This window comes from Rhamphochromis longiceps, linkage group LG4, assembly GCF_057381845.1.
Source record: "Rhamphochromis longiceps isolate RC_006_pf linkage group LG4, R_longiceps_female_GT1.1, whole genome shotgun sequence".
Lineage (NCBI taxonomy): Eukaryota > Metazoa > Chordata > Actinopteri > Cichliformes > Cichlidae > Rhamphochromis > Rhamphochromis longiceps.
The window spans coordinates 34,191,201-34,205,230 of NC_140560.1; the positions used below are offsets into that span (position 1 = coordinate 34,191,201).

General features: G+C 40.9%; 1 protein-coding gene across 2 annotated transcripts; it reads left to right on the forward strand.

The window, feature by feature from the left end:
• The first annotated feature begins 6,108 nt into the window (after positions 1 to 6,108).
• On the forward strand, positions 6,109 to 13,303 carry LOC146672167 (amine sulfotransferase-like). Of its 2 annotated transcripts, none has more exons than XM_085404701.1 (7): positions 6,109 to 6,240; positions 9,267 to 9,415; positions 9,509 to 9,708; positions 12,074 to 12,200; positions 12,612 to 12,706; positions 12,811 to 12,982; positions 13,064 to 13,303. In XM_085404701.1, the coding sequence occupies exons 2-7, from the start codon at positions 9,274 to 9,276 to the stop codon at positions 13,171 to 13,173; spliced, it is 846 nt and encodes a 281-aa protein (XP_085260827.1). In that variant the 5' UTR covers positions 6,109 to 6,240; positions 9,267 to 9,273; the 3' UTR covers positions 13,174 to 13,303. The 2 variants fall into 2 exon arrangements, with proteins under 2 accessions (XP_085260827.1, XP_085260828.1); XM_085404702.1 differs by having other exon boundaries at positions 12,811 to 12,956; positions 13,064 to 13,228.
• The last annotated feature ends 727 nt before the right edge of the window (positions 13,304 to 14,030 follow it).

Consider the following 14,030-nt stretch of genomic DNA (forward strand, 5'->3'; position numbering starts at 1 on the left):
ATTTTGACAACTGAATCTGAATCTCTTGTCTGTGTTTTTAATCTTCAGTGACTTATCTGAGAAAATAAGGAAACGGTAGATATATTAATCCTTTACTTCATCACCCTGCATCTAGAGAGCACACTGGTGAGTTTCCTGCTCCTGCTTCTCATTCGTTACAGACACCTTAAGCATTTTAGATCAGGAACCTTATTTGTTGTGTAACTGTCTCAAACCTCGAGCTGTTAGCACCGCTATGATCACAGCTGGTTTAACAACATTGTTGCTGCTGTTGGCTGGTACCATCTTATCCACAGAACAATATGGGATAATGTCACTGAGTCACCATTCGGATATTTACAGATTCAAATACATGCTTATGTATTAGTGATGGGATTTCCGGCTCTTTTTAGAGAACGGCTCTTTCAATTCAATTCAATTCAATTCAATTCAATTTTATTTATATAGCGCCAAATCACAACAAAAGTCGCCTCAAGGCGCTTCATAGATACAGAGAAAAACCCAACAATCATATGACCCCCTATGAGCAAGCACTTTGGCGACAGTGGGAAGGAAAAACTCCCTTTTAACAGGAAGAAACCTCCGGCAGAACCAGGCTCAGGGAGGGGCGGGGCCATCTGCTGCGACCGGTTGGGGTGAGAGAAGGAAGACAGGCTAAAGACATGCTGTGGAAGAGAGACAGAGGTTAATAACAGATATGATTCAATGCAGAGAGGTCTGTTAATACATAGTGAGTGAGAAAGGTGACTGGAAAGGAAAAACTCAATGCATCATGGGAATCCCCCGGCAGCCTATGTCTATTGCAGCATAACTAAGGGAGGATTCAGGGTCACCTGGTCCAGCCCTAACTATATGCTTTAGCAAAAAGGAAAGTTTTAAGCCTAATCTTAAAAGTAGAGATAGTGTCTGTCTCCCGAATCCAAACTGGAAGCTGGTTCCACAGAAGAGGGGCCTGAAAACTGAAGGCTCTCCCTCCCATTCTACTCTACTTTCGGCTCCGAACCGGCTCTTCAGGTTGTTTTGTTGCTTTAATTAATTAATTATTAACAATAATATAAAATTATGCACAAAAGGAATTACTAATGTAAAAAAAGGGGTTTTATTTATATATGTTTATATATAAATATATGCGGTGGCCCCTAGAGACAAAACACGTACAAACTCCAAAACACATTTCTAGCATGAACTGAACTTCCAAAACAGAGCTACCTAGATCACTTAAATTACACAATTGAAAGCATGACAGCATATGTGTATTGTTTGTGTATTTATACACAAGCACTCATATATATTCAAATAATTTAAAAAAAAAGTTGATTTACCTGTTACTACCACACACCAAATCCGGTCGTTGGTACTTGCTGGCTTGTGTAGCCACTAGGTAACAAAAGCTCAATACTGCGCCTAGCATCCTGGAGCACTTGTGTTGTGTTTTGTACGTGTTTTGAGTTTTTATGTGCTTCTGAGTTTTTACGTGTTTTGGAGTTTTTACGTGCTTTGTCTCTAGGGGCCACCGTAAATATACTTTTATTTATTCACTCCACAGAAAATGTAATAAATCATATAATACAAAAACCAACTATTCACATTTCAACTTTTAACTATTTAAATTTTCAGCTTTTTCCCTTTAAATAAATTTAAAGTGAAACAACACAAAACACTGCAAACCACAGTGAAGCGGAAAAAAGTGCGAGAGGGTGCGAGAAAGAAAAAAAACACCCCACGGCTCGCGATAAGGAGTCGGCTCGCGTCGTTCACGTCAAAGATCCGGTTCTAAGAGCCATTTTGCTGTGATATAATGAGTGGTCACGGTCACATAGCTTTCTGTTGACCTGGAGGTCCACCCATTTGTAGTTGGGCCCCAGTAGCTTTTGTAGTAGCTTTTGTAATAGCTTTAGCCCGGTCGGATTGGGCAGCGAAGGGCTGCTTAAATGCCGCAAACTCCTCTGCTCCTCCACTTGGACCGCCAGCGCTGGCCATAACTATCGCTTGACAGACTGACTATGCGCACCATACACATGCTTTTTTTCCTTCTTTTTCGAATCTTCGGATCACGTGTGTGCCGATCCGTGGAGTGGGATCGGTTCGGGTTACGGATAAACCGTGATCCGTTGCACCACTATTTATATGATTCAGTGAAATAATTTACTCCAAATCCTCCTTGGCCATGCCTCTGCTTAAAATTGATCTGAAATGGTAAAACACTTACTCCCATTCTCTAAACCAAATTCTCAGTGTCCTGAGCTTTTTAATAAATCACTCTTTTTGCAAAACATTGAACAGCTTTTGCTAAATTTGACACAATTTAGTAACTCAGTAACTCAGTGTAAATCATTAAAACCACTGTGACTCATTTAAGGCACATGTGCACAGTGACAGCCAGGTTGAGTCAAAGGTTGAAACCAACAAAGCATAGAAACAATCTGAAAATACAGTGGCTTGCAAAAGCATTCGGCCCCCTTGAACTTTTCCACATTTTGTCACATTACAGCCACAAACATGAATCAGTTTTATTGGAAGTCCACGTGAAAGACCAACACAAAGTGGTGTACACGTGAGAAGTGGAAGGAAAATCATACATGATTCAAAACATTTTTTACAAATAAATAACTGAAGAGTGGTGTGTGCGTAATTATTCAGCCCCCTGAGTCAATACTTTGTAGAACCACCTTTTGCTGCAATTAGAGCTGCCAGTCTTTTAGGGCAGCGGTCCCCAACCTTTTTTGCGCCACGGACCGGTTTATGCCCGACAATATTTTCATGGACTGGCCTTTAAGGTGTCGCGGATAAATACAACAAAATAAAACTAGTACCGGTACCGAAAAAAAGAAGATTTATTCATAACACACTTGAAAAGACCCAGGAAAACAGAGTTAACGATAAAAACGATAACAAAATAACGCTGAAAACCGATAAAAACCCTGAAAACCATACATTTCACACCTGAGCCTCAACTCTCGCGGCCCGGTACCGGTCCGAGACCCGGGGGTTGGGGACCGCTGCTTTAGACAGTGCACCTGAAGATCAGGAAGGCCAAGGGACTCAGCGTCTCTGTTGTGTAAACACGCCAGGGATTGGGGTAATGTGGGTGACTGTGTAGTGTAGTTGGTGTAATAGTTTTCTATTCCAAACAAACTCACTGCCTTGCTGTGGTCCTGCAGTGTATCCAGTAATGGTGACATGGGATAGGACAACGGCGGTAGGTCATCTGGGTTTCCACTCCACTTCCTTATTTCATACGGGTCCACATTACCGATGCACACAATTTTTTCAAAGTACCGTCTCTTGGCGTCTGGGCGCCACAATGCACTGCGGCGTGACGTCAACTCCAAAGCCCTATTCCTCTCCAACATCAACTGAACTATCGAAGGCTGAAGGTATCTCCCGTCTAACCTATGCTGCCCAGTCACAACCTGTAAGTCAATTAACAAATTATTATACAATTTTTTATGGAAAAATAAAACTCACTACTTGCGTAAATCAGTAGCTTTAAATTCATATGATAAAGGAGGTATAAATGTTATTGATTTCGGTGCTCTTAACAACACCTTTAAAATAAACTGGATTAAAAAGTATTTAAAAAAATCCCACTTCTATCTGGAACTTTATCTCACATCATGTGTTCTCTAATTTAGGCGGCCTTAACTTCCTACTGCTCTGCAATTATAGTATTCCAAAAATACCACTGAAACTTTCTCACTTTCATCAACAAATTCTTTTGGCATGGGTGCTGATTTACAAACACAATTTCTCTCCACAAAACTGTTTTATTTGGAATAACTGCAATATTATTAATAAAAATAAAACTCTTTTTTAAATAACTGGTTTAATAATGGAATAATCTTGGTTAGTCAGTTATTTAGAGAAGATGGACTCTTTTATAATTACTCTGAGTTCCTCAGGAGATACAATGTACCGATAACGCCTAAAGAATTCTCAATAGTGTTCGATGCCATTCCATCTGGTCTGTCCATGTTACACAGATGCTCCCACAGTGCTCCACTACAGGTTACTCCCCCGGATGTGTTACATTCTTCTCTTGGCAATGTTTGCTTTTCCTCTCATAAGTCTATAAATACCAAAATAAGATCTCTCTTTCAGGATGCAATGGTCTCTGTTCCATCAACCATATTTTATTGGGCCAATTTTGTAACAGATATTGAATGGAAAAAAGTTTGGACTTTACCACAAAGGTTTTTCTTAACAAACAAAATTAAAGAGATTTCCTTTAAGTTGATTCATAGGTTTTACCCTACCAAACAATATTTGTCCAAAATTTATGGCTGAAATAAATGTAAATTGTACCTTCTGTCAAGAGCAACCTGAAACAGTTTCTCATCTGTTTCGGTCATGTAAATTTACATGTAAATTCTGGAAGGATTTCCACAACTTTATTACTGACTTTGTTCTCCCTAATCTTCAACTATACTATAAGGATGTTATCTTTGGCTATTATAATTTTAAAGACAAGGACAATGATGCTTTCTTCTTTATAAATTTGGTTTTATTTTTGGCAAAATTTCATATACACAAAAGCAAAGTCCTCGGCAGAAAGCCTGAACTTCTTGTATTAAAAATGGAACTTGCACAATATATAAGGACAATCTCCTCATCAAAAAACACTAAGGCTCTCAAGACTGTTAACATCTATAACCGACTGAAAGTGCTAACTTGATTTTGGCTCTTGCAAACTTTTGTTTATTTATGTTCCCCTTAATTTATTTTATTTTTTGTACTCACTTTTGTCTCACTGTCCTTTTCCCTCTCTCTGTTCCTCATTGTACTACCACAATGTCATCTTTTATGTGATTCCTGTTTTACTTGACTGTATGTCTAAAATGTGATAAATAAAGTTAAGAAAAAAGAAAGAAAAAAAAACATCAACTGAACACATCGCGCCACAAAACACAGCAACACACTTCCTCCACACTGGGTGTGAGTGAAGCCCTCTAGTGGGCTACTTAATAAACACTCATAATTGCAATTATCATAGTCACATTAGGAGCAATGTTAGACTGTTTTTTAGTGCTAAGTGTAATTTACATTAAATAGCAATTAATATGAATTACTGAAATAATTTACTCCAAATCCTCCTTAGCCACAGTTTATCTGAAATGTTAAAACACTTCCCATTCTCTGAACCACATTCTCAGTGTCCTAAGCTTTTTTAATAAATCACTCTTTTTGCAAAACATTGAACAGTTTTAATCATGTCTGTGAAGGTTCTCAGTCATCCATGTTAAACACAATTTACAATTTAGTAACTCAGTGTAAATCATTAAAACCACTGTGACTCATTAAAGGACATGTGCACAGTGACAGCCAGGTTGAGTCAAAGGTTGAAACCAACAAAGCATAGAAACAATCTGAAAATACAGTGGCTTGCAAAAGCATTCGGCCCCCTTGAACTTTTCCACATTTTGTCACATTACAGCCACAAACATGAATCAGTTTTATTGGAAGTCCACGTGAAAGACCAATACAAAGTGGTGTACACGTGAGAAGTGGAAGGAAAATCATACATGATTCAAAACATTTTTTACAAATAAATAACTGAAGAGTGGTGTGTGCGTAATTATTCAGCCCCCTGAGTCAATACTTTGTAGAACCACCTTTTGCTGCAATTAGAGCTGCCAGTCTTTTAGGGCAGCGGTCCCCAACCTTTTTTGCGCCACGGACCGGTTTATGCCCGACAATATTTTCATGGACTGGCCTTTAAGGTGTCGCGGATAAATACAACAAAATAAAACTAGTACCGGTACCGAAAAAAAGAAGATTTATTCATAACACACTTGAAAAGACCCAGGAAAACAGAGTTAACGATAAAAACGATAACAAAATAACGCTGAAAACCGATAAAAACCCTGAAAACCATACATTTCACACCTGAGCCTCAACTCTCGCGGCCCGGTACCGGTCCGAGGCCCGGGGGTTGGGGACCGCTGCTTTAGACAGTGCACCTGAAGATCAGGGTCTGAGTGGAGCCCTCTAGTGGGCCACCACACAATTAACCTGACAAATGTCACAGATTAAATATTAACTGTTTATTTCCTGGTTTGTTATCTACTACACATCTGTTTAACCGTCACCAGTTAATCTGTGACACCAGTTAATCTGGAACACCAGCACATGAGTTTGCACTCTTCCGTGAGAGTAATATTCCAGCGTGCAAAGTAAAGACAGCAGACAGTGTGAGGAGAGGTTCTGGTTCGGTTGTTTTGGAAAATCACTCAAGATAAGGTAAGGTTCGTTCATTTAAATTCGATTCTAAGCTTGATAAAAGTCTGATAAAACCAATGCCTGCAATTACTGTCATGAAAGGTCCCTGGAAGGCAGAATTTCCAAGGTTGCAGGCCAAAACCGCAAGAATTACATCTTATATTAAACCGGCTGCAGCCTCTGCACCTGTTACATGAGTTACATGTGCAAAATGCCTGATGATGTTTTGTTAATTCCTGCTGTTTGGGATGCTATAGTCCTCTTATTAGGGATGTTTTTGTTTTCTTCAATGTGGAGCAGTGGCTTTACTCTGAGCCCTTCCTGGATGGCTGAACTCCTCACCCTATGTCTAAGGGAAAAAGCTCATTTATGCTGTTTGAGTCAGTATTCTCATTCTTTTGGTCACTACCCAAAGCTTGTGGCTATAGGTGAGGGTAGGAATGTTGATCGGTTGGTAAATTTATCTTCACCACAGCTGACCAGTACAGTGTCTGTATCCCTGCAGCCCCAGCACCAATCCGTCTGTTGATCTCCCACTCATTTTCTCCACTCACTTGTGAACAAGACCTCGATATACCTAAACCACTGCAACATCTGCAATATATAGAAACAGAACCATGAGCTATGTGCAGTGGTGGTCCTAGCCTGTTTGGCGCCCTGGGCGAACACCCCCCCCCCCTCCTACACACACACACACACACACAAAACCTATTAAGGATTGTAACATAAAACTGGTGTATACACACACACACACACACACACACACACACACATGAAGAGAGAGAGAGTATGCATAGTATGCAAACGGCTATCAAACAGCCATCATAATTCGTCATACAATGAGAACAGGACAAATCAACAATTGACAATGACTAATTAATATTAAAATCTGTAACATAATGTATTGTTTAGAGTTTAGTCTGTTACTGTTGCTATTTTTACCATTTCTTCTTGGAGCAACTGTAACCCACATAATAGATGCTGCCCTCTCCTCTCTGCGCCGCAAGCAGCAGGCGCACCTCGCAAACGAAGGGCGCCCTTACTCCCAGCAAATGGGCAATAGAAAACCGATCGGTGCTTATGCCATTCCCAATATGCGCTGGCATGACGTCGGGGCAGCATGAGTACGAGTATTTTATTTTATTTTTTGCTGATGCCTGTGATGCTGCCCCCCACCACGATGCCACCTCGGGCAACCGCCCGTGTCGCCCGTATCTAAAACCGCTACTGGCTATGTGTGTTGTGCATCTGCTAGGGCAGATCTCTACCGAAAAAAAAAAGCAGAGTGCATGCCATTAACAAAATACCGCAGCAATTTCTTTCACACTGAACGAGTCAGATATCAAACAGACCAAAAGAGGGCAATTTGGTCTTACAGGTTAGGAAACCTATTAGCTGAGAGCAGCACATATTTTCCCCATAAAACTATGAAAATAATCAGTGACAAAACGCAGCTGTGGCAGAGTCAAACAGCCACCGGAACAAGTCTGACTTATTGCCAGTTGTTACCTCCCCCCCTCACCACCATGGTGGGGGCAACACCAGACAACCTAAGCTAATGAACGAGAGGGACAACAGCGAGGTTAATAGTCAGACAGGATTTATTCATCATTTACCATGCCTTGACAATAAAATACTTGACAAAAGAAAAAATGCGGGGGCGGAGGACCAGGCGGTTGAGCCAAATCAAAGAAATTCACAAAATGAAAAGAGGCCAACACTCTCCCTAAAGTCTAAATAGAACAATAAACAAAACAAAAGGCCTGCCTAGCTGCTTGACAAAAAGGTCTGCCGCCCCATGCCAATAGACACGTGCCATTTTACTTTGAATTGGCCAATAGGTGGAGGCCTGACACCTGAAAGATAAGAGCTACAGAAAAACAACAGGGCTGCGTATCATGGCATGTAACACAGTGAAGCTCTTGCAATGGTTGCATAAGGATCGAATAAGGACCGAATGGCTCGTATGACAGCTCACATTCAAATTAAAATACATACACAGTACAACATGAAGTGAAATGTTTATTGCTGTGCAATTCCGGATCACTAAAAATACAAAAATAAAGTAAAATTCAAAATTAAGTATAAAATTAAAATGTAGAAAATGCAAAATTAAAAGGGTGTATGAATCAGTGGTGTGCAAATTGATATTAAACAGTCAAAAACAGTTATTGAGGTATATTATTGCTCTTCGTCTGGTTCCTCACCCACAGTGTTGGGAAGGTTACTTTTAAAATGTATTCCACTACAGATTACAGAATACATGCCCCAAAATGTATTTTGTAAGGTATTCTGTTGTTACTCAATGAGAGTAACATATTCTGAATACTTTGGATTACTTAATATATCGTTATGTTTTTTACAACTACACTGAACTATTGCTATGTGATTTTTTTTTTTTTACTTTTACTGAAGGCCACTCACCATATCAATACTAACTAGATTTTTTTCAAAATCTTAATATAAAATGAGTAACAGTATGGTGGACACATTAGGCAAGGCTGCACTTTTTGCAGTGATCTCGTATAGAAACTATTTCTGTATCAGTAATATGTTTTCTTTTTCTCTGTTGATAATCATGTGGAACTGCACATGATTATTTGCAGCTAGCAGGTTGCTTTCCATCAAGTCTATGCAGTCTATGAACTAACGCCAGCTAACGCCAGCTAACAATGTTAGCTTGGTGGCGAGTAGCATTCAGTAATTGTAATAAAAATCACACAGCAATAATACATCAAAGATACTGAGGTTTCGCCCATCCCTTTCTTTTTATGAAGTGGTGTTTTAGTTTCCAAGTAAGAAAACCATTCATGCCCGTTCACTGCTGGCCCTGTTATTCTGGCTCTGGGTCCATTGTGTAACTGACGCCACCAACATTAACAGGACGCTTACATTAGAGCTTCTTATTGCACCTTTTGTCTGGGTTTCCAGCAATCAAAATCAGAGTATTCCCTTACTCCCCAACACTGCTCACCCAGCATCAACAAACACCATGTGACTCACAGATTTTTCGTTCCTGTGTATATTTTTTTATCTGTCTTATGTAGAACCAGTATGGAGCAGATCAGAGACCGTGTTTTCAAGCATAAAAACTACAATTTTGTGGTCAGTCTTACAACTCCAGAGTACATAGACTCTCTTGAGAGTTTTGAAATAAAAGACAGTGATGTCTTCCTTGTCACTTATCCAAAATCAGGTTGGTGAAAAATTTCATACATTATTTATATTTGCTGTTTTGTGCTGGCCAGACTGATCCACTGATCACCTCTAATGTCTTTCCCCACATCAGGCACTGTATGTGCTCAGCAGATCATCATTTCCATCCACGAACTGGATGGGAATCAGACTAAATATTCAAACAACATGGAGAGGATGCCGTGGCTGGAGTACAAGATGGCTGAATACACTCTTCTTCCCTCTCCACGACTCTTCGCCTCGCATCTCCCTGAACACATCATGCCTCCAGGAGTGAAGGAGAAGAAGGCAAAAGTCAGTACCTTATAGAAGCTCAATTTTCTTCTGGTTTTTTTTTTTGCAAAAATAGAGCAAATTAAATTAGATTTGTACTTGCTAAGTTTAATTACATTTTTGTGATGTTACCTATTGGTCACTGAAGTCCAGTTTTTTGGGACTTGCACTTTGACACTTGGTAGCTTTTACAAACCAGCAAATCCTAGCAAATGAAAATAGAGTGGTTGATCTTTAATTATTTTCAAAACAAATGTTGTTTATTTGACAGTGTATAGGGTGCCCCAAGCAAGTGAGACTTAAAACAATGAGCCTCTAACACAATTTTGTAATGGGATCATAAATCAAGGAATCTGAGGGTCATTTTTATCATAGACTTCTGCACAAACACGTGGTTCCAGGTCCAAAAAGCTAGCACTAGCATTTGTTTTATTTTAAATAATTCTGTGTTTTTCCATCCGTCCATTTTCTTCTGCTTATCCGGGGTCCGGGTCGCGAGGGCAGCAGAACAAGCAGAGAAGCCCAGACCTCCCTCTCCCCAGCCATTTCCTCTAGCTTGTCCGGGGGAAAACCAAGGCCGAGAGATATAATCTCTCCAGCGTGTCCTGGGTCTACCCCGGGGCCTCCTCCCGGTGCGACATGCCCGCGAATCGCCACCTTATCGTGGTAAATGGTAAATGGCCTGCATTTGTATAGCGCTTTTACTAGTCCCCCCTAGGGGACCAAAGTGCTTTACACACTCAGTCATCCACCCATTCACACACACACTCTCACACACTGGTGGAGGCAAGCTAAAGTTGTACCCACAGCAGACTGACAGAAGCGAGGCTGCCATATCGCACCATCGGCCCTTCTGGCCAACACCAGTAGGCGGTAGGTCTTGCCCAAGGACACAACGACCGAGACTGTCCGGGCCGGGACTCGAACTGGCAACCTTCCGATTACAAGGCGAACCCCCAACTCTCAACTCTTGAGCCACGATCGCCCCATGGTGGTGGGCTTCCAGTGGTGGAGGGGTTTGTGTGTCCCAAGGATCCCAGGGCTATCCCTGGTAGGGTCTCCCATGGCAAATTGGTTCTGGGTGAGGGACCAGACAAAGAGCGATTCAGAAGTCCCCTATGAAAAAACCAGAGAGGGAGCAGTTCACCCTGCCCGGGATAGGGTTACCTGGGCCCTGCCCTGGAGCCAGGCCCTGGGGAGGGTGCCTGAGGGCGAGCGTCTGGTGGCCGGGCCTTAGTCCATGGGGCCCAGCCGGGCACAGCCCGAAAAAGGGACATGGGCCCATCTTCCTGCGGGCCCACCACCCGCAGGATTCACCGTAGGGGTCGGGTGCAGTGTGAGCCGGGCTGCGGACCAATCTCCGTCTACCAAGACTGGCAATTCTGTGTTTTTATTTCAGTATATTTTTTTTGTCCTTTTCCTTTCGTACAATGAGGTCATTGCAGAGTAAGGCTATGTTCACACTGCAGGCGAAAGCGCATCAAATCTGACTTTTTTGACCCTATGCGACCCATATCCGTTCATGGTATGACAGTGTGAACAGCAGAAGTCCGACATTTTCAAATCCGACCTAAGTTACTTTCGTATGTGGTACTGAATCCGATACATATCTGATGTTTTAGAAAGCGACTGCTGTTTGAATGGTCATGTCGCATTAAATCCGTCTTTTACGTCACTGACACAAGACAGATGCAAATTATCAGCGCCCAAGAAGACATTGTGAACGCTTCCTGGCCATCCAGTGAAACTTTTGGGAATACAACGTTGGAGAAACGTGAACATTTTATTTGTACTGTATAATCTGCAGATTCTGACAGAAATCTGCAACTATCCCTATCCTTTGAAGCATTGCTCCTCTCTAAAACAGCAATAAGGATCATTATTAGGCCATTTGTAAATAACAAAATAACTTTATAACTTAAAGCAAAATTGGGAAACGTAAAGTCCGAAACAAGTCTTTATATTAAGGACCATCTGTCAAACAATACTGTTTGGTCTGGGTCTAAACAGAGCGTGTTGTGTGTGATGTCTTCTTTTGCGCATGCAGGCCCCTTTGAGGGTTCACACTAGAGCGCATTTGCTGTCACATTTTATTTGTAGTGTGAACAAGCAGACACAAAAATCAGATTTGATCAAAAAATTGGAATTGTGCACTAAGACCTGCAGTGTGAACGTAGCCTAAGAGGTTCATCAAATCAAGTAGAAATAGGAGAAAAAGAGCTATAAAAATGTACAGGCTTTAAAACATATTTTAAAAGATATTATTTGAAATCAAATTTTGACCCTAAATTTTAAATTGTTTTTTTTTAAACTAATGACTTTTATAATTTTTACATTTAAGTAACTAACTGTTAATATTCTGAATTTTTTAAAAAATATATATCAGATCGTGTATTTGATGAGGAATCCAAAGGACAACATGGTGTCTTTTTATCACTTCAGCAAAGCCCTGGCAGCCCTGGAAACTCCTGAGAGCTTTGACCAGTTTTTTGAGTGGTACATAACAGGAAACGGTAAGTTTCCTCACTTTATAGTAATCAGTAATTGATTCATCATTATGTGTGGACCCTCTGTTAGAGGGCCTGCGCTTTAGTACCCAGTGATTTTGTGGTGCTGTGCTAGTATTTAGCACCGACTACAGTTTTGTGTGTGTGTGTGTGTGTGTGTGTGTGTGTGTGTGTGTGTGTGTGTGTGTGTGTGTGTGTGTGTGTGTCATGTGCGGATTGAGCACATTGACAAAATCTGTACTACATTCGGAGGCACACTACCACTGCATGATTAGCATGGGGGACTGATCATGCCTGCAGTCATGCTGTAGGTAACTACAGAGCTTACACTTGAGCTCCTCCTCTGACATGAGGGTTGTATGTGAACTCAATTAAATGACAATGCCAAATGACTGGATGCATTATGCCACTACACAGTTTTTGCGTCATCCTGGTTTGACCACGTCAGGGAGTGGTATTTAAACAGAGACCAGTACAACATCCTCTTCCTGACCTACGAGGAAATGATTTTGGTAAGATGTTTCTTCGCATTTTTTGTTGTTCCTAAGGAAACTCAAATAAAATATCTGGCAGAGTTTAAGGTTCTTTTTCTGTTGTGTTCCTGCTTTTCTTTCAGGACCTGAAAGGATCAGTGAAGAAGATCTGCAACTTCTTAGGGAAAAACCTGACTGAAGCTGCTATCAGTCAAGTTGTGGAAAAAGCTACATTTCAGAACATGAAGAATGACTCGAAAGCAAATTATCAGCATTTTCTGCCAGAGAAGTTCAGTGGAATATTCCTGCGCAAAGGTAGCATAACAGACCTGCAGCTGCTGTGCAGGTAAATGTGACTTCAGGGTATCAGGTTTTGTGCTTTTCTCTTCATTACAGGTCAGATTGGAGACTGGAAGAACACACTGACTGTTGCACAGAGTGAAAGAGTGGATCAAGTCCTTCGGGAGAAACTTGGTGATTTGCCTTTAAAGTTCATCTGGGAATAAGCAGAGAAACCCGTCTCCCAGGAGTTTTTAAAGCATTGATCATTAAGTGCATTAATCAGAAAACCATAAAAATGTGTTTTTCTGCTATTTAAATAATAAAAAAAACATCAACAAAAGATTAATGTTTGTTCACCCAAGATGGATTCATGTCATGTAGATCATGATTCCAGAAATCAACAACGTTCATTAATAAAATGTTTATCAGTCAGTACACGGTGCTTTGGATTCTCATAATGTCTGAATAGTCACTAACTATTAATTGTGTTTTTGAATTACATTGCTTTTGAAAGTAGCCTTGACCTTCAAATATAAGAAATGTTTTTACATAAATTGTCACGGCTCGGGTCAGCGGCCGTGTGAAGGGTGGAAAGGAGGACTCAAATGCAGCACTTATTCAGACGTGAGGGTGATTTATTAACAATACCAAACATAAAGTGGAGATGGCAAACAGAACTAAGGATGAACTAAACTGGGAGAAACTAAGCCAAGGAGTAGCAAACCTGAACATCGAAGTGAGAAACAGCAGGGAGAGCACGCAGGGAATTTCACAGGGTATGAACACAGACAACGCGACGAGGAACAGAGGTAACACACACCATAAGTACACAGAGAGACACTGGGAAATTACACACAGGTGGGAGACACAGCTGGACCCGATTAACCTGACGAGACAGGGGAACACTAACACCAGGGACCAATAGAGGGAGCACAAACCCAGAACCCAGTATCTAAAATCCCAAAACACAAACCATCCCAAAACAGCCCATGAATAATAAAGAGAATAATAACAATAAAGAACACAAACACAAAGTCACTGAGTCATGGTCGCAGGACCATGACATAAATGTACTTTTGCC

Excerpts from the sequence above, each read along its gene's own strand:
- LOC146672167 (XM_085404701.1), top strand. The coding sequence starts at position 9,274 with ATGGAGCAGATCAGAGACCGTGTTTTCAAGCATAAAAACTACAATTTT. Across the intron at positions 12,201-12,611 it reads GTGGTACATAACAGGAAACG|TTTTTGCGTCATCCTGGTTT; the intron begins GTAAGTTTCCTC and ends GCCACTACACAG. Across the intron at positions 12,983-13,063 it reads TGGAATATTCCTGCGCAAAG|GTCAGATTGGAGACTGGAAG; the intron begins GTAGCATAACAG and ends TCTTCATTACAG.